The 18,630-nt window shown below is 46.8% G+C and overlaps 1 protein-coding gene across 5 annotated transcripts in view; it reads left to right on the top strand.

Annotated features, from left to right (window-relative positions):
• RAB3IL1 (RAB3A interacting protein like 1) overlaps nt 1-18,372 on the top strand; it is a 34,750-nt gene extending 16,378 nt beyond the window's left edge. The window contains exons 2-12 of one of the 5 annotated variants that reach the window (XM_081838742.1): nt 1,024-1,273; nt 3,033-3,128; nt 3,991-4,068; nt 6,566-6,784; nt 7,304-7,432; nt 9,467-9,595; nt 9,719-9,831; nt 11,055-11,078; nt 11,969-12,068; nt 13,549-13,615; nt 14,470-18,372. In XM_081838742.1, the coding sequence (XP_081694868.1) occupies nt 1,024-1,273; nt 3,033-3,128; nt 3,991-4,068; nt 6,566-6,784; nt 7,304-7,432; nt 9,467-9,595; nt 9,719-9,831; nt 11,055-11,078; nt 11,969-12,068; nt 13,549-13,615; nt 14,470-14,552 (1,288 nt within the window). In that variant the 3' untranslated portion in view covers nt 14,553-18,372. The remainder of the gene's footprint in view (nt 1-1,023; nt 1,274-3,032; nt 3,129-3,990; nt 4,069-6,565; nt 6,785-7,303; nt 7,433-9,466; nt 9,596-9,718; nt 9,832-11,054; nt 11,079-11,968; nt 12,069-13,548; nt 13,616-14,469) is intronic. The other 4 variants (XM_081838744.1, XM_081838743.1, XM_081838745.1 and 1 more) reach the window with 4 other exon arrangements.
• Nucleotides 18,373-18,630: the final 258 nt, after the last annotated feature.

Genomic DNA, 18,630 nt, shown 5'->3' on the forward strand with positions numbered 1-18,630 from the left:
AATGTTCAATAAATATTATTAAAAACAAAACAAAACAGGGAAAATGGCAATTAGGGGAAATTGTCAGAAATTTTAAAAAATCCAAAAGCAAATTCTCAATCAAATACAAGTCAGTATAGAGTAGATAGGCAAAGCCAAAGGTTCACACATTCCAAATTCTAGCATAATGGGATTCTGGATTTTGATTGTCTTCTTTTGTTTCAACGTAAGCCAATACCAAGTCGGAATCAATTTGTTGGATTTTGAGGTACCCCAAAGTGTTGTCAACTTAGGTGTCAACTTCTTAAATGTTAAGTGCCACACCTTGTGAAACTGGTAGCCCCGCATTGTACCCAGTAAGTCCTTCCTGTGTTTTGCCGGGGTTCTTTGTTGTTGACACTTGACAGCAGCATCTCTCCAGAGTATAAGGCAGGTGTCTTCCCTCTCGTCGGCTAACCTGATCCATATAATCTCTGAGCACATCTCTCCAGCGGCGTAGCGTGGGTTGTCAGCACCCGGGGCAAGGCAAGTAATTTGCACCCCTAACCCCTAACCTGCCGCCGCTGCCAGCTTCTTCTTGCTGCTGCCTGGGCTGGTCGGGTGTGGTTCTCTCCCGCACTCAGCGCTGCGCTGGGCGGCCGCTGCACTGTCCCTCCCCCAGATAGTCCCTCCCTCGCTCTCTCTCCGCTCCGCACCGCAACGCACCGCACGCCTGGCACCCTCCCCCTCCACAGTGGGCGGCGACCCGGCAGCTCGGATCAGATTCGGACAGCCAGCACTGCAGTAAGAGAGAGTGAGCCAGGTAGGGGCAGAGAGCTGCGAGTGCGAGCGCGTGCCCCCCCAAATGTTGTGCCCGGTGCGGCTGTCCCCCCCCTGCACCCCCCACGCTACGCCACTGCCTCTCTCTCTCTCTTTCGGCAGAGGGCCACTCCTGTGTTTCCCATTTCCCAGTCTTTTGTCTTGTGGTGGGGGAATGGGAGCATATCTTCCATGTTTTGAGAGCCCTTTTTAGCCACCCAAAGCTCATTGGTTTCTTTCCAACAGCCAGGCCCAGTTTGAGGATACCAGGCAGCATCTCCAAAAGCAGCCAGTGGTGGGACAATGGAAGCCCCTTGCACCAAGCAACAGGGGCCAGGAGCTGCAGCAGCCAGAGCCTTCTGCCAAGGACTCAGCAGGTGGGGATGAGAACCAGTCCGTGGCGCAACTCAACGTCTCCCGCTTGCGCAGCTCCTCTGTGGAGATCCGTGAGAAGGGATCTGAATTCCTGAAAGAAGAGCTCCACAGAGCTCAGAAGGTAAGAGGTTTGGTCAAGATGGGAGAACAGGATGGCCACATCCAAATGCTATGGTAAGCTCTAAACATATATTGGTGAGCACAAGCCACAGGCACAGGGCAGTGCCTTCTGAGTCAGAGCTTGGGTCCATGTAGCTCAGTGTAGTTCATACTGACTGGCAGCAGCTCCTGGGACTTCCTCCTTTCCCAGAGATGCAAGGGACCTTTTTGGTGCTGAGCAGATGCTCTGCAATTGAGCTGCGGCCCATCCCCACATATCTGTGACTATGTGAAGCTTCTTCTGCATTGCTCACTAAGGGGCATTCTGGGTCTCTTATTAGCATGCAGTGGGAAGCTGCTCCAAGGAACAATTGACATTTTGGGTTGTATCCAGTGGTGTCTGTGCATGAGTGGAATGAATGCTGATGCAACGGGACTTCACCTTCACCCCCTCCCCACTGCACCATGCAGGGAGTGTAGGGGGCTGGGGGGGGGGGAGGAAATGAAGAAGAAATCTTGTTGAGTGAGTAGAATGCGGCTTGCACAGTGTTGGGTTCACTCCACAGTAAGGCTAACCTGCTTGCCTTCTGTATTGATTCTGTTCTGTCAAAAGCAGGCTCATGCTGCTTTGTGAGTAAGACAGGTGCTGAGTGGGCAAAACACCAGAATCCAATTGCAGAAAAAGAGCGTTTGCCTTTATCTCTCAGTCTCAATTAAAGATGCCACTGCATAATGTGTGGTTTGCATTATAAATGCAAGTGTGCACCTTCAAGCATTATAGGAATACATTTTATATTTCTGGTCATTCGTGGTGGCCTGATACCTTGGACTTGTGCACATTGCTTATCCTTTTTCATTGTTCTTCCAGTTACAATTGCACTTTTTAATTAAAGAAGTGTGATTTGCTTTAAAGGAAATTGGAGAAATCAATTGATATTATTCTTTCACTGTCTGTTGGGCAACGGACAGCTTGTATGTCCTTAGGTTGCAGAGCAGGCAGACCACAGCACTGGTAGTTTTTTCATAACCAAACATCCAAACTGGTGTTGAGGGTGTGACAGTTTGGTGTAGTGGTTAAGAGCGCTTGACTCGTAATCTGGTGAACCGGGTTCGCGTCTCCACTCCTCCACATGCAGCTGCTGGGTGACCTTGGGCTAATCACACTTCTCTGAAGTCTCTCAGCCCCACTGACCTCACAGAGTGTTTGTTGTGGGGGAGGAAGGGAAAGGAGATTGTTAGCCGCTTTGAGACTCCATAGGGCAGTGATAAAGCGGGATATCAAATCCAAACTACTCTTCTTCTTCTTCTTCTTCTTCTTCTTCTTCTTCTTCTTCTTCTTCTTCTTCTTCTCTAAGAAGATACAATACGTGCTGGCCTAAGGGAGACATAGATTCTAACCTAACTCCCCTTTCCCACCCACCAAATATTTGCCTGTAGGCCAGAGATAAGAGTTAATGCTGACAGTTAAGTACCGGTATCTTTGTTCAATCTTTTGTGACATATATGGAAGCCCAAGGTAGGAAAACACACTGTTTTTCATTATGGTGTCTTAGAAACCCTTGATCAGTAGCTGTGGGGATGAGGGGTGATGCCTTAGTTTCACTAGCATGAGAAGGTCTTTTCTTAGCATGCCCATGGAAAGGCTTTTGGCTAAGGCCTTGGAAAGCCACTGTTTATGAGGTGTGACTTGGTGCCTGCCGACTCCTTATATCTGTGACTGTGGCCAAGGAGCCTTTGCCCCAGGTGTGCTGTTTCGCTTACTTGCATGTTCTGCTCTGCAGGAGTTGAAGTTGAAGGATGAAGAATGCGAGAGACTTTCAAAAGTCAGAGAGCAGCTGGAGCAGGAGCTGGAGGAGTTAACCGCAAGCTTGTTTGAGGTACCGTCTCGTGCCTGGCCTGAAATGAATCCCAGAGCCTCCAAGATGGTGCTGTTCACCTTTAGGAACAGCACTTTCAAGGCCTTCCTTATGTAATCGGAACAGGCATGTGGTGTGTGTCTGTATGAGTGCACATATTTAAACCCTTATCACCTTCACATCCTCTTCTGAGGCACTTTTGAGCAGTCACAGTGTGTGGGATGGGGTGTTGCCCTCTCAGTTGTGGCTGTGCTTCTGTTTGCCAAGAACTGGAGCAGACATGGTAGTGGCAAGAGTGGAAGAAACACTTGGTTGTGGGGATGGGACGGTTGGCTGTGCTTGGGCCTGCTGCCAGCCCAGTGCTTCCCCTGCCCTCACTGCTGCCCTGCTCCCTCCAGATCTTCGCAAACAGAAGCACTGCCAGAAGGGTGGCACAGTAGCACTACCCCATCAAACATGCCACAGCTGCTTTTGAGAAACAAGTTTACACAAAGCAGTAGAATTATCAGGCGTGGCTACATGTGTGGCCGCTCACAGAAAACTAGCATGTCAATGAGACGCTTGTAACCTAGATGTCTTCCTGCATCACAGTTGTCTCTGTCCGGGGCACTTAATATGCAGGAACATTAAAAGGTTATTCTCTCCTGTCCTCCACCCCCTTCAACCATCACCAGAAGTGAAGAACTGCATCGTGTTGTTTTCATGATCATGTACCTCAGCTCTGACAGGAACTTCCTTTTTTAAAAAAGAAAGGTTCTATGTAATTTTCTGTAGCACCTCCCCAGCCCTAGGAGGAAACTTGTATATTACAGTGCCATTTAGCAAATGCTGCTGCTTTGTATACAGGTGTGTTTTCTCTTGTCTCTTGTTCTCTCTGCTATAGGAAGCCCATAAGATGGTGCGGGAGGCAAACACCAAGCAAGCAGCATCCGAGAAGCAGCTGAGGGAAGCCCGAGGGAAGGTGAGCCCTGTTCTGCCACAGAGAGCCATGGTCCCCCTTACATATACTCATGTCATGGGAGGAAGGGCAACCATGCCTGCTGGCTCTGCCCCAGAAGTCCACATAATGTCCAGTAAAGAAAACCTTCATGCATTGGCTCTTCATGAGATTGGGTTTCCTGATTACATGGGGAACCTTTAGCATGCCTCTAAGTGTGTGTGTGTGGGGGGGCGCCAGCTCTCCTTTTCAGATTTTGCACTGAATGTGCAGAGGTTGGCAGCCAGCAGAATGTGGGGGGCAGTTTGAAAGAAGGGCTAATATGCGACAAGGAGCAGGTAAAGGTGACTTTCTCATTGGTCCAACTCACGTTCCATGAAAAGAGAAACAAAGCAAGTTTGGCACCTACTGCTCTAGACCTTTTTGAGTTTGGAAAAGACATACAGCAGGATGGGAAACCTCAGACCCAGGCAGCAAACCCAGCTCCCTAAGTCTTTCTTCCCTGTCTAGGCCTCAAACCTTCTGCAGCTCACACCTGTTCAGCCCAAGCCTCGCCTCTCCCTGGCCCTGCTCCTCATGGTCCGCATGTGCTTTTGCCTGGCTGGATCATGTTCTTGAGCTGTGGTAACCCCTCTTAACTTGCCTGTAAAGGAGAGATTTTGGGGGTGTTTGTGTGTGTGGAAACCTCTGCATTCTTGGCTGGAATATGGCCTACTGTTGCTCCACCCTCTCTTGCCTCTGACCCTGCTCACCTCTGAAGTTTGGCCCCCTTGAAAGCTTCCCAGAAGGGAATGCCTGAAAAAAGGGTTTCCCACCCTGATACACAATGTCTTAACTTGGGTCCTCCACAATGAGAAAATTTCTTCAGATGACTCTGCACTCCTCCGTTTTTGGCCCAGGATTCTGTGCCTGCTCTTTATCCGAAGGCTTCTGGCATTACTTGGCAGTGGCTGCTCATGTTGTGACTGTTTTGGATGAATGCTCAATTCAGTCACAGTTCCAAGTGGCTTTTTGGGAACAAGGATGCGAGGCATTTAATAAATATGCAAGCAAGATCAAGGACAGAGGTGCATCTTTGTGCCTCAGTTCCAGCCGGGACACAGGGAACGCTTGTGAGGCTAAGAGCAGATATGGCCAAATGTTCTGTTGTTAGCTGAAAGGGCAAGAGATTTGCAGAGCGCACTGGGTGGAGAGGACAGATAATTAATGCCTAGAGCAGTGCAGTTCCACTCCAGCAGGCTTGCAAGGTCCCTGTCTCAAATTTCGCCTGCCCATATAACTGCTCCCAGCAAAAAGCAAGGGAATGCAGTGGTAGGTGGCCCCACCTAACCAGTCCGTCTGCCAGGGAGGCCATTGAAGGTTTGTTGTTCCTCGCTAATGCAGTGGTCCCTGTAATCCCTTTCTTGATAAACTTGGTAGAACCAGCTTCTCTAGAACTACTTGAATGTCCAAAACTCTGAGACAATGCCTGAGGGTTTCTGAAAAGGATCTGTCGCCAGCAGTCCAGAATGTAGTAATAAAAAAATCTCATTACCATATGGCTGCAGTGCCACCTGTTGACAGGTCCTAGGCAAAGCATACAAATGCTTTCTGTCTCTTCACACAAGCTGGATTCTTGGGTGTATTTTTTTATTAGATTCCTGAGAAGTGCTGAGTTTCAAGTCCAAATATTTTGACATTTTAACCTTCCCATTTTAGAAGTGGGGGTGGGGGTGGGGTAGGAAACTGTGGCTAGGACTGTACCAGCTCGCATATGTTCAACACAGAAGTGACTAGATTTTTTGAAAGTGCACTCCTGACAGACAGCCAAGGCTGGTGAGGGGCAGGTGACAATACTCACAGCACAGAATCCCAGATATAAGTGTGGGAGGACCACGTTAGCATACTGTGCAAGTGAAAATTCTGAATCAGTGAGAGCTGAATTTGGCAACCCGTATCCATAATAAAATATGCTTAGTTTTGCATATTTCATGATTCCTCTGTTAAGTTTTGGTGTTCCTCCTCATAAATGTGCATCAGGCATCTTCACTGTGCAGCTTTCAGCAAATGCAGAAAATGCACCTCTTTATCCTTGTCCTGATGGAACAATCACATTAGCATGACATGAGGGTGAATAACTTTGTGGAGTACTGCGGCCCATGCCTCCTGACCTCTGGGCATCTGACCCCCCTCTGGCTTCTGATATTTCACCAGGCATTACTCATGCACTTTTAGTCTTACCTTTGTGCTCTTAAGCACTAGATATTTTTTAATATTTTAGATAGGTTTCTGCACCTGCATGGAACAAGTAGCACATGTAGCTTCAGCTGCACAGCTTGATTCTCTAGACTTCATCAGACTCCCTTTTCCTTTTTAGAGAACAGAACTGAGTGGGTTTGGGTGAGCCATTACATGTTCTGCAGGAAACAGGCAGGCAGGTCCCTGGATCGCATTCAGAGCACCTGCTTCCTGCGTGGAACTAGGTCCTGTGATGCATGGAGAACATGGCACTGGTGATCCCTTTATGTCTCCTGCCACCCAGATTGACATGCTGCAGGCGGAGGTGACCGCCTTGAAGACTCTGGTAATCACGTCTACGCCTTCTTCCCCCAACCGGGAGTTGCACCCCCAGCTCCAAAGCCCCTCCAAGGCAGTCTTCAGAAAAGGGCATGGGCGGAATAAGAGCACCAGCAGTGCGGGCGCTGCCACTGCCGCCAGCCAAGGCCTGCCTGTGGAGCCAGTCAGCAGTGAGTTCAAAGAGGTGGGTCAAGTTTATGGGTCAGCATTCTCACTTGAGTTTTTGGGAGGAGGGGCTACTTAGCATCTGTCACATTGGGGGGTGGACACATGAGTGGGGTGTGTGGTGAGGTTAGGGTTCAGAGGGGAAAGGTCCTTTTTATCTTGAAACTTGCAGACCCTTCTCTGCTCCACTACAGAAAGCAATTGAATAGCCTTAAACTGACCTCTTCTCATTGCATAAGCCTGGCCAGGTTCTTTAGTTGCCCCGGGCCAGAGCCAACAATTACACTAGGAATGTAGTTGAGGGGGACCTTAAAAGCAGGTGTAGGCAAGGACCTGAAAAATTCCTTGAGTTGCTTTGACTACCACCTTTATGCAGCTTCCTGGGGTTTTGTGCTTTCTTATGAACGGAGTCTTCCTCTTCCAAATCTTCTCTCCCTCTCACACCGTTTTGCTTTCTCTCCTTGTCTTTCTGTCTCTTCTTCCTTCCTGACCCTGCTACCTTGTCTGCCTATCTGTCTGACCCTCCCATTCCTCAAAGTCTGGGGTGCCCACCCTCCTCTCCCTCCTTCTCTGTATCGTCCCTGCGAAGGCTATCCACATCACCTATGAGCCAGGCTGGCAGTCCCTGGCATCAGACTCTTCCTTCTCCTCTTCTCTCTCATGGCAGGTAATCTCTCTCTCCGTTTGGGGTGGCAGCAGGGTGACCCGATGGGGAGGACGGGGCTCGCCTGCCTTTCTAGTCTCTCTGGCAAAGAGATGGTTTTGGCAGGCAAAGCCTTTTAAGCAAGCTTGAGGTGAAATCTCTTCTACAAAACCACTCAAGGGCACAAGAGCCTCGTTCTCCTTGACATCGGTTTGTCCTGCTTGGGGAAAGCAGGAAGGCTTGGATGCAGTAGCCTCTTACAGCTCCCCACCGCTTTCCGTTCTTTCTTTAATACTAACACCCATTTTTGTTCTGTTTTCTCTTTAATTGTTTCCTCCCTTCCCTCACCCCATATTGTGGCTCTGAAGTTGCCTCCCGGTGTCAGGTGAGCAGTCTCTGTAACATAGCGCTTGTATGCTGTTGGTTGAGACCTTTCCCGGGGGGGGGGGGGCAGGAGGAACTTTTTTCATGGTTATATCATGCCTGTGTTGTGGCTGTTTCTTCTCTTCAGCATGGTGGGGGCAGGCGAGGGAACAAATTCTTCTTAAATATTCAGCTTGGGAAGCAGCTAACTCGTTTAAAGATGCGACTGGACACAGCATAGTACAGTTGTTGCTGCTCAGGGCATTTTTTCAGGTGGGCACCATTGCCATTATAAGAGAACAAGGGCGGCTTTCATTGTGAGTTCTGGCACCACATCCTCTAGAAAAATAGTGCCGCTTTTGCTGATAGGCCTTGAATCCCAGGGTGCCCTAAACTCTGGTGTATGTCTTTTAGAGCAAGGCATGCTGGGAGTGATTGGGGAATCCCGTCAGTGACTTTCTGGCTGAAGAGGGAGAATCTGGAGTCACTTCTGGATTTTAAAACTGAGTGTTAGAAAAAGCAGAAGTATTCTTGCCTTTGGATATGATTGATTGATTGATTGAATTTATATACCGCCCTATACCCAGGGGTCTCAGAGCAGTTCACAGAATAAAATCAAGATATAAAACCACAAAATACCTAATAAAAATAAAAACAACAACCCAATATGCCCCCCTCCCACAAAAAGACACACTTTGGAAGGGCGAAGGGTGTAATATGTGACAGTGCCACAGTGTGGAAACACAAGAGCTCAGAAACCAGAAAGTAATTGCGGAGAAAGAGGTGACCAGAATCTTCAAGGAATCAGGGCTTACCTGACCCCTTGCAAGTTTAAGCTATGGGTGTCTTTTGTCTTGTGAGCCTGCTCCCTGGAGTATTTTTGCCTTTCTGCAGTGTCCCATAAAAGGCCTTCAATGGAGGGCTCCTTATGCTGATTTCCCCTCCCAACATGCTTGTTTCTGGGTTCTAGAATTGGGCCCAAGATCAGCATGATAAAATGTGCCTGTTTTCCCCCGTGGACTTTGGGTGACCCTTGTTTGCTTGGATGGGAAGTGAGTTCTCTCCAGCAAAGCAAGGTGGCAGCTAAGCTCACATCAGACAGGCACCACATGGGATGGCAGTGGAATAAACGCGCTTAGTGGCTGCTGTTCTTCTATCTCCCATTGGCACAGGGCTGGGGAACCTGTGGCCTTCCAGATGTCAATGGTCTCCAACTCCCTGGCCATTGGCCATGCTGACTGATGGGAGTCAGGAATCCAAAACATCTGGGTGGCGACAGTAAGCATTCATCCTGAAGAAGAAATTAACCTTCCACAGCTCCTGCAGTGGGTGTGTGGACACATACTGGCTTGGGCATTTTGCAGCTAAAGGTAAACGCTCCCATTGCTTAAATTTATCTGGTATTAGGATGGATAGAAAGTATGCTGTCTCCTAATGCTATTTCCATTGGCATGGCCCTCTTTTTCTTCTTGTAGACATTGCTTCGTGTCTGGAGTCTTACAGATTCCAAGGCAATGAAGTCTGCTGTTTTGACCCACAGGCCACACTTATTCTGCTTGTTTGCCTCACAGGTTGCACACCAAATACTGCTTAGTCTAAGGTAACCTCTTGGTTCTTGTATGCTAAACCCTGCTGACTTCTTTGTCTCTCCCCTTACCCCATTGTCTGCTCTTCTGTGTTTCTTTGTCGCCGTAGGTGGATTCCATCTTGTTTGCTGAATTCCAGGCTTGGAAAGAGTCTCCAACTTTAGATAAATCATCTTCTTTCCTTGAAAGGATTTACCAGGAAGATGTAGGCCCATGTCTGGACTTTACTAAGCATGAGGTGAGATTAAAAAAGGTTTGGACCGAAGTTTTGAGAGAGCTGACATGCTGGGATTTGTTCCAGCAACTGCTCACTCCTTGGAACCTTGCCTTGATTTCCCTGCCTTTGTTTTATTTGTTGCAGCTCTCAGAGCTGATTCAGGCAGCTGTGGAGCAGAACACGCTCACCATTGAACCCGTGGCTACCCAGGCGCTGCCTGTGGTGAAGGTGTCAGCCATTGAATGCGGTGGACCAAAGTAAGGAAACATTGGCCGCCTCTGCTGCCTCCCCTCCCTCCTCACACAGATACACATCTGGCCTCCTTCACTGCTCCAGGAGCTGTTGCCTAGCAGAGGGAAATGCTGGCTAGCTGTTCATGGAGTGCAACTGGTTTATTCCTTCCTTTTATATCCCACTTTTCAGCATGCATGCCCCATGTGACTCACAAGATAGGAAGGAGAAATCAAAGCAGGGAAGGAATCAATGACAGCAAAAGTGGGGAGAGGAATGAAATCTTGAACGGGCACAAAAATAAAGCTGCATTGCAATGAATTTTGCAATCAAATAGGTAAACAAGAAGGGAGTTGTAAAGCAGAGGAGGGGAACCTCCCATTATTGCTATTGGCCATTCTGACTGGGACTGATGGGAGTTGGAATTCAACAGCCTCTGGAGGGCCACAGATTCCCCATAAGGGTTTGCAGATATTTTTGTTTTTAGAATTTTTGTTTTTTGTATTATTACTTAATATTTATCTTGGACACTGCTTTCATAGCCTCAGGTGATGAAGTTGTTTATAAATATGTAAAACAATAATACCCAATACTAATAAATATGGTGCCACCATCAGGAAATCCCTGTGCTTAATAACTGCTGCCCCAGAAGGTTGTTGCGGGGGTGGGGGGTGGGCATTTTGGTACATTTGGAACAGTGTAGTTATAAATTCACCCAAGTATGCAGGGATGGTTTTTGAGTGCAAAGAGCCTTCTGTGAAAGGAGGAACAACAAAGGAATACACCTCATAGAATAAAGCTAGAATTGCATATCAAGCTAAAAAGGCAGCAAGCCATGAAAACAAGAGAATATTGACCATTAGAAACTTGTTCAAATGAAAAGCTCTTTATTGCATACTTAAAAGCAGAAAGCAAGGGAGTGTGGAGGCATTCCAGTCTTTGTGCCATCACTAAAATGGTCCTGACATGTCCCCACTTGTCTGGTCTCAACAGGATGGAGAGCAGGGCCTTTGATGGGCAGGTTAACCTCAAGGTTCTCCTTTTCTGAGCAACAGCTCATGTAGGTGAAGACTTACCTTCCATAGTATCAGAAGCCAAGGGCATGACTGAAATCACATGGATTTTCTCTCTCCCCTCTTTAAAAAAAGTCTTTCTCCAGCATCAACCATGTTTTTTGGGGCATGCCAAACAGAACACCTTCTGTATTTCCATCCTGATTTTGGTTTCCTCCTCTTGTTTCTTCTCACAGTGGCTTCCGGTCCCAAATTGTAACGTAAGTTACTTATTTTAAGGCAACGATGAAAGGATGCCTTGTTCCACTAATAAGTTACTAACTTGCCTACTTACTAAGGGCCTTGAAGTTGGAACTAGAAAGTAACTCTTAAAAATTCCTGGTGGTTAACCCACTGAAAGCATATCCTTGCTTGGAATTCTCTTTGAAGCTGATGGCCTGACTTTCTGTGGTGCTGGGTATGAAAGCCTAAAGAGACCTCTGGCCAATAATTTTCAGTGTTATTCTGGAATATTAAACCCACTTGGCTTTCAGAACTGCCAAAAAAGTACCTAATGCTTCACTAACATTTTTCACTTTCAAACACAGATGCAAGAAAGTTTGCCTGCCTGCAAGTAGCCTGGGAAGCCTCCATTTCACACATGACCCAATCCTAAGCATGCTTACTCATAAGCAGTGCTTTTTTTTCTTTAAAAAAATGTTTAGAAGTACTCTCATTTTCCTACTCATATTGAAATACTTTGCCTCAATGAGGCCAAATTTAGATTCACAAAATGTTTAGGGGTATGCATCCCCCTGCATCCCCCCCCCCCTGAAAAAAGCGCTGCTTATAAGTAAGCCCTACTGAGTTCAGTGCGGCTTCTTCCCTAAGAAATATGCTTAGGATTGCAGCCTTCATCACTGTATCCCCTGTTTGCTAAGGGTAGCAAATAACTGAAAGTGATGAAACAAAATATGGTGTACAGTATCTTGAAGAATATGTCTCTAAAATTCCATATCCCAACGTTCTCAATAACATCATGCATTAAACTGGTGCTCTTGGTTTGGCTTTCACTAATCACCAGCATAGTTTGGCTTCTCTCTTTCTTCTTCATTCCTTTGATGTGCTGTCTTTTGAGGACAACCTGCTTTTTCTTTCTCCCCTTTTGCAGGAAATGTGCTCTAAGTGGCCTGTCTCGGGCCTGTAGGCATCGCATCAAGCTGGGAGACTCTGGGAATTACTACTACATCTCCCCTTCCTGCAGGGCCAGGGTAAGTCTCCCAAGAAGCCCTGAGATTATTTGCATAGGGGCAGGGGCAACAACCATCACATGGAACTGTCTGGTCCTCAGCAAGATCCTGTAGAAGTTAACACTTGCACTACAAATGTGTGCAGTCTTTTGTTTTGCTGAGAACATGATGTCCTTCTGCCATTTCTGAAGCACCCAGTGTTCTTGTACATACAGCTCGTGTACAAAACAAACTGTGTTTTTAAGTCTAACATGTATTTTTCAGGCTCAACCAGAGCTGAATTCATCAGATGCATTAAGTAAGCTGTGAAGTGGTGGATATTACACAAGTGGGACCTGTTCCCAGCTGAGATTCTCCTCTTCATGGATCCAGCCAGTCATCTGATCCTCCAAGATGCTAAAGGGTTCTAGCAAGGCATTCGCTTCTTGCTACCCCCCTCACCCAAAATAAAAACCTGGTTCCATTTTGCTTTCCCAACTGACACACAGCATTCTTTTGCTGTTGGTCAGGCTCAGTCTGCATTGGGCTGTTCTTTGTGGGTTTTTCCTCAGTAGGTTTTTTAAATATATTGCACTTCTATAAACTTTGGGGTTTGGCTCCAATCTATCAGCACTCACCAACAGAGTTTGCTGTTAAACTGAAGATATCCGCATAACACTGTTCCATTTTTCATTTAAGGAATTCATTATGGGTTCCAAGTAATCAAATAAAATGCTTCCTTACTTTTTCAGTGGAAGTCTGCGAATGGTTCTGAGGAGTTACCTCTCTTCATTCTATTCCCCCATATAGTAATCATAGTAGTACCACCAAATACATATTCAAATCTCTCACTGGAATATTTGATATTCTATAAGCCATGTGTTTGCATAAAACACAATCATTAGAACACATTATTGCTCACAGTGTGCAGAGAAGCCCTGAAACACACACACACACAAACGTTCTTTGCCATATCTGCTATGTTTATCCTTATAAACATACCTGAGCCTCTTTTTTCCATTTTTTAAAAACTTCATGAAACTCTCTTAGTCATATTGGATTTGCCTCTCCTTCTCTAGTGTGGCTTCTGTTCCTTTGTAGGATACCCAAATAATCCTGTAGTGAATCCAAAGACCCATTGTTTCCTCCTGTTGAGACATGTTTTCCCTCTTCTGTTGAGCCCATTCTTTGCAAAGGCTGCATAAATATGTAACTTATAAATGTATATCAATATATTGTAAATATTTTAGTTATCAGTATGTCAATTGTTGTTGTTACTAATAATATTTTATTATATTTATATCCCACTTTTCCTCCATGAAGCCCACGGTGGTATACATGGTCTGTCCCCCCTTTTCATCTTATCCTCACAACAACCTTGTGGGGTAGGTTAGGCTTAAGAGGCAGTGCCTGGCCCAAAATCATCCAGTGAACCTCATGGCTGAGTGTGGATTTGAACCCTGGTCTCCCTGGTCCTAGTCCAACATTCTAACCAGTACTCCCTCCCTCTTTATTTTTCCAGATTACAGCAGTATGCAACTTCTTCACCTATATCCGTTACATCCAGCAGGGACTGGTGAGGCAGGATGGTAAGTGACGTGTAGGCCTTTCCCATTTTGGATGTGAAGTCTTGGCTTGTTGCTTACTGGCTAGCTCCTAAGACTGTGCAACCACTTCCTAGCATGGAGGAACTGCTGACTCAGAGCTCAGCTTTTCCTTCAGAGACTTGGCAAGGAGCTCCCAAGAGGGAGGGATCGATTCTTCTGCACAGCTTGTCATTTTTACCCAAGGCAGGCTGAAGATGAATGACATTTCCACACAGAATGCAAAGCGAGGGGCAGGGAAACCAGATAAAACGAGATGAGCAAGGTGAAGGAGAAGTTTGGTTGGGTGCAAGTCCAGGTTTGATCCTGGTAGAATTTGGCCCCTTTGAAACCAAGCTCTGGTCCACAGATACTTGCCAGATCAGTGCATGGGGAAAGATGCGGTGTCAGAAATGTCAAAGCATGTGCTTAAAAAGAGTATTCTAACACCATGCCTCTAACCCACAAGGGAAGTAGCTTTGCCAATCCTTAGCCTTCATTAGTGACATTCAGAAGGTGCTGCTTCTAATGTTAATGGATGATGGGTGGTATGCACATTTAATCAATGTATTTTTAAAAAAAGACAAGCTGAACATCAGCCTGCTGTGTTGCTCTTCTAGACACTAGATGGGTTGGCTTTTCCAAAAGGAGGATGTAGAATCTATTGGATACCAGCTCCCATTAGCCCTAGCCAGCACAATCAATGGTTCGGGGTGATGGAAGTTGTCATCCAACAACATCTGGAGGGCCACAGGTTCTCCACCCCAGTGTAGAGCAAAGAGGCGTACTTGTCTTCTACTTTATGGCTCTCTCTGGTGCTTCACTCTCCTCTCTCTCTCTCTTCCTCTCTCCCCTTGCAGTGGAATTGATGTACTGGGAAATCATGCGTCTCAGAAAGGAAATGTCCATAGCTAAGCTGGGGTTCTTCCCCAGTGAGATGTAGCTGCGGACTGGCACTCTGGAAGGGCATCACCTTACCACTACTCTGCCAGGCAGCTAGAAGGCTTGACCCAGCACATCTCCTGGTGCTGGCAGGATATAAACTGAAGCTGCCTGATGTAAACTGAAGAGATAAGAAGCACAGATTCCCCCATTGCATTATCTGCAGAGCTTCCTGACAGTGCTTAGCCTGATGCGGAGTGGCCAAGGGACCAGCCCTTCTGTGGCTCAACTGAATGAAGTTGTCTCTGGACCTCTCCCTTCCCCTGTCTCTATGCATTCCACAGCGATTATATATCAAGTCTTCTTCAAAGATCTGCTTCTGCAGGTTCTGAGGCCATGGCTGGCCCTTGGGCTCATTATCTGTTTGCTGCTCTGCAATGCAAATGTAGCTGGGCATTCCCGCACAACAGAAAGAGAGAGAGATTTGGACTCTTCCACGCAGCTGCCAGCTCCAACCATGACTGGGCATGAGGGTGTCAGTGCTGTACGGTGGCCTTGTTTGTTGGCCTCTACGTGTGTGTTCTTCCAGTTGTTTCCCAGGCAGCTCTCCTCCTGAGGAGCCCGCAAGAGTCAGCCAGGGGCTGGTTTTTATTTATAGCTCAGGGTTTGCCGTTTGGTTGTGTGACAGATCCGATACCTTGCTCTGTGTAGGCAGGCATCTGTTCTAGGCCAAAACTCTGGCTGGAGCCTCGCTTGTGATGTAAAAGTGGGGAAATTGCATAACAGGCAGTGGCCCACAACCACATTGAGGTCAGCTGCGCGAGACTGCAGATGCTTTTGCTCCCACTCTACAGGCCAGAGAGTTGGCTGCTGCCACATTAGTTTTCTAGGGAGCAGCTGTCCTCAGCTGACACCCTCCTCCCCACAGGCTCCTTCACTGTGCTTTGTTGCAGTCCAAATGACACTCTTGTGGTATTTTGTGCAACACATTTCAGCTCCGCTCTAGCTTCCCATTTGGTGCTTGCGTCTGCCTTGACAGTATTATAGACTCTTGTGTGAAACATTTTCTCTTTTGCTTCATTCACGCTGGAGCTTAAGAAGGACTTCACATCTTGAATATCCTGGCACAATTTTGGGGTTTGTGCAGCTCAGCCCTCCCCAACCTAGCACCCTCCAGAGGTTTTGGGCTGCACCTCTCATCATCCCTAGGAAACACAGCCTATGGTGAAGGATGATGGGAGTTGGAGTCCAACAACAGACTGGGGGACACCACGTTCGCCACCCCTCATGTACATCCTGCATATATTTTTTTAAAGGGGGGGGGAGGATGGGGATAATATTTGGATTCAAGTGATACAAATAAATCTTGGCCCCTGAATTGTTTTGGTACTGTAAAAAAAAAAGAACCAAACTTGATTCTGAATTTGTAAATCAGAGTTGGAAGACCTGTTGAATGTTGACAGAAGTGAAAAGTCTTCCTCACTTAGCTATTGATACGAATTTTTTTTAATGGGAAGGGGAGAATGAGGCTTATCTTTTGGATGCTGTGCCTGATTTCTAAAATGGGAGCGGCTAGGGTTGTGCTCTAGCTGGAAGCAGCATCCTCTGCCCTGAGAGCCATTTCCTCCAATTCCCAGGCAAATGGGAGGCTGGCTGGTGGCTGCTCAGTAGTGAAGGGAAGGTGCTCTGCCCATGCTGGAAAGCACTCACTATGCTATATTCCACAGATGAGCTCTGGCACTGAGAACGGGGCTTCAACCGTGAACCCTGGTATCCGCGAAGCCCTGACAGCATCCATGGCCAGAGCCTATAAATACAATGAAGTACATTTAAATCATCTTGGCCATAGCAAGTGGTTGCATCATCACCCCTGGTTCCATTAGGCAGAAACTACTGGCTGGTGCTAAAACGTCTTGAACACCCCAGTGCTGCTGGTTGCCCCTTGATGCCTGCACTGTACGCCTGGCTTTGTGTGATCTTGTGACTGGCAATCCCAATTCCACTCCCTGGAGGAGGAGCACCATATCTGCTTTCATAGGAAAGAATTGCCTGCCTTTTGGGATTGTGTGCAATGGAGAGCACTTTTTGGTATCATTGAAGTAAATGCCTTTTCTTTCTTTCCCTTCTTTTTGAGTGCAGTATCTCCTTAGCATTACAGGTAAGTGGCTGTCCTATTAGACCTCGATGGCTGGAGGAGAATTGTGGGTTCCCTGCCACTTGGCTGCTCAGTGGCCCAGGGCTTGGTTTCATCTTGATCACATGTAGTAGCACTTGCATGCTAAGGATTATAGTAAATATATATATATAAATATATATATGTAACTTAAAAAGCTATTCTCCCCAAAGATGTATCTGGGAGAAAATATTATTGGAATTTATGCTTACAGGAGAAAACGTTGCAACAACACTTGCCTCTTCCTGCTTTAGACAAGGCTTGCCATAAGTGAAAGGACAGCTTCTCAAGGGATCCTCTTGACCTTGCTCTCAGCCGTGGGGCATTCTGCTCCTCACCTCTGCAGGGATGGTGAACTGCCCAGCAGGTTTACATCCAGCAAATCTTGAAATGGCAGAATTCCTAGTACCATGGCCTGCTTCCCATTTCCTTGTCTGTGTTTGTGTTTGTGGAGGGGTTTATCCCTTATTTCCTACAGCTAATTTCACTGCGAACATTAAATCCTTGATTCAGTAAGAGAGGATTCCCATACTATGCTCCACATGGCAAGCTGTGGCCCTCCAGATATTGCTGGCCTACAGCACCCATCATCCTTGCCTATTGGCCATGCTGGCTGGAGCTAATGGGAGTTGGAGTCTTCTACAAATGATCAAACCAGGCCAGCTCCTGGTTAATGACCGTCTACATGCTGCTTTGCACATTATGGCAAGCCACAGACTGACTTACCATGACCACTTGAACGTGATGGCTCCCTGAGAAGAGCTCGCACCTGCTTTGCTCCTCCCTAGACTGCTTAGGTCAACATGCGACAGCAATTAAGCCAAGGTTTGGCCTTTGTGGGATCCTGAGTAAGGTCTCATGCCCTTAACTGCAATCTGTAATCGTAGGACAAAACTTGGCTTCTGAGCTAGGCGAAGAGCCCAGGATCTGATGGCATGCTAAGCCAGACTCTGGCTTAGCTCCATGCAACAGTGACCTAAAAAAAACCCCAGGAAGGAGCAAAGCCTAAACACCAGCATGTTCATGTTAAGTCATGGTTTTGCTTAGTGTGATGGGCAAGCTCTCAGTGCCTCTCCAAGAAAAACTTCTGCTGCAGGAGAAGCATTCAGTCACGCAACATCTCCTCACCTTGATAAGCATAATTATTAGTTGCCATATTTCTTCTATCGTAGAAAGACTTCCCATACTATCTCCCTTGTTTTGCTGCAGCAAATTAGGAGTGCTGTCTGGAAATTCCTTACAATAAACAGACACTACTCTACTGGAAGCAGGTAATGACATTGGATGCTGCCTTCTATTGAGTCTGGCCTGTGCTCAAAGTTGTCTGCACGTGGCTCTCCTTGGTCTCCGTTTAATGGGTCAGATGCTGTAAGTGGGAGTCCCGTCAATTCTAACAATGATGATAAATGTATTGAAGAGCCTGGCTTTCTAAATTCATCACCGCTCACAGCCACTCTCCAAACTGCTGGAGGAAGCACCTGTTTTGCTTCCTGTCTCTTACGGGAAGGGGCAACTGCTGAGCTGTTCTCTTGGCTGCATTATTATCTCCTTACTCACATGTTCATATTTTAATAAAATATACTGATCTCTATTTAATAAATAGACTGCAGTACTGACAGTGAGGCTGGTTCTTATTGCATTTGGGCTGTTTTATTCCTTTTGAAGCCTGCATGTATTCCAGCTGCAAAATAAACAGCACATTTTCAAAGCAGAGTTCATTGCATTTCTCTCCCCAACCCCTACAAAGATTAATTCTTAAAACTGGTATGAGATGATTTTAGCTTCCTGTAGGGAAGAGGTGTGCCCAGAATTAACTCTAGTACACACTAAGCTTGGATCACCATCAGTTTGTGTCAGGATTACCTGCCACCTAGGCCTTGAATAGATTAAGCGGTAATTAACCAAGGATAGGAACTGCCAAGCTCAGGCTGAGACTTCAAAGGCCTGTTGGGTCCAGCTGGCAAAC

Source organism: Podarcis erhardii (assembly GCF_964252035.2).
Source record: "Podarcis erhardii genome assembly, chromosome: 1".
Lineage (NCBI taxonomy): Eukaryota > Metazoa > Chordata > Lepidosauria > Squamata > Lacertidae > Podarcis > Podarcis erhardii.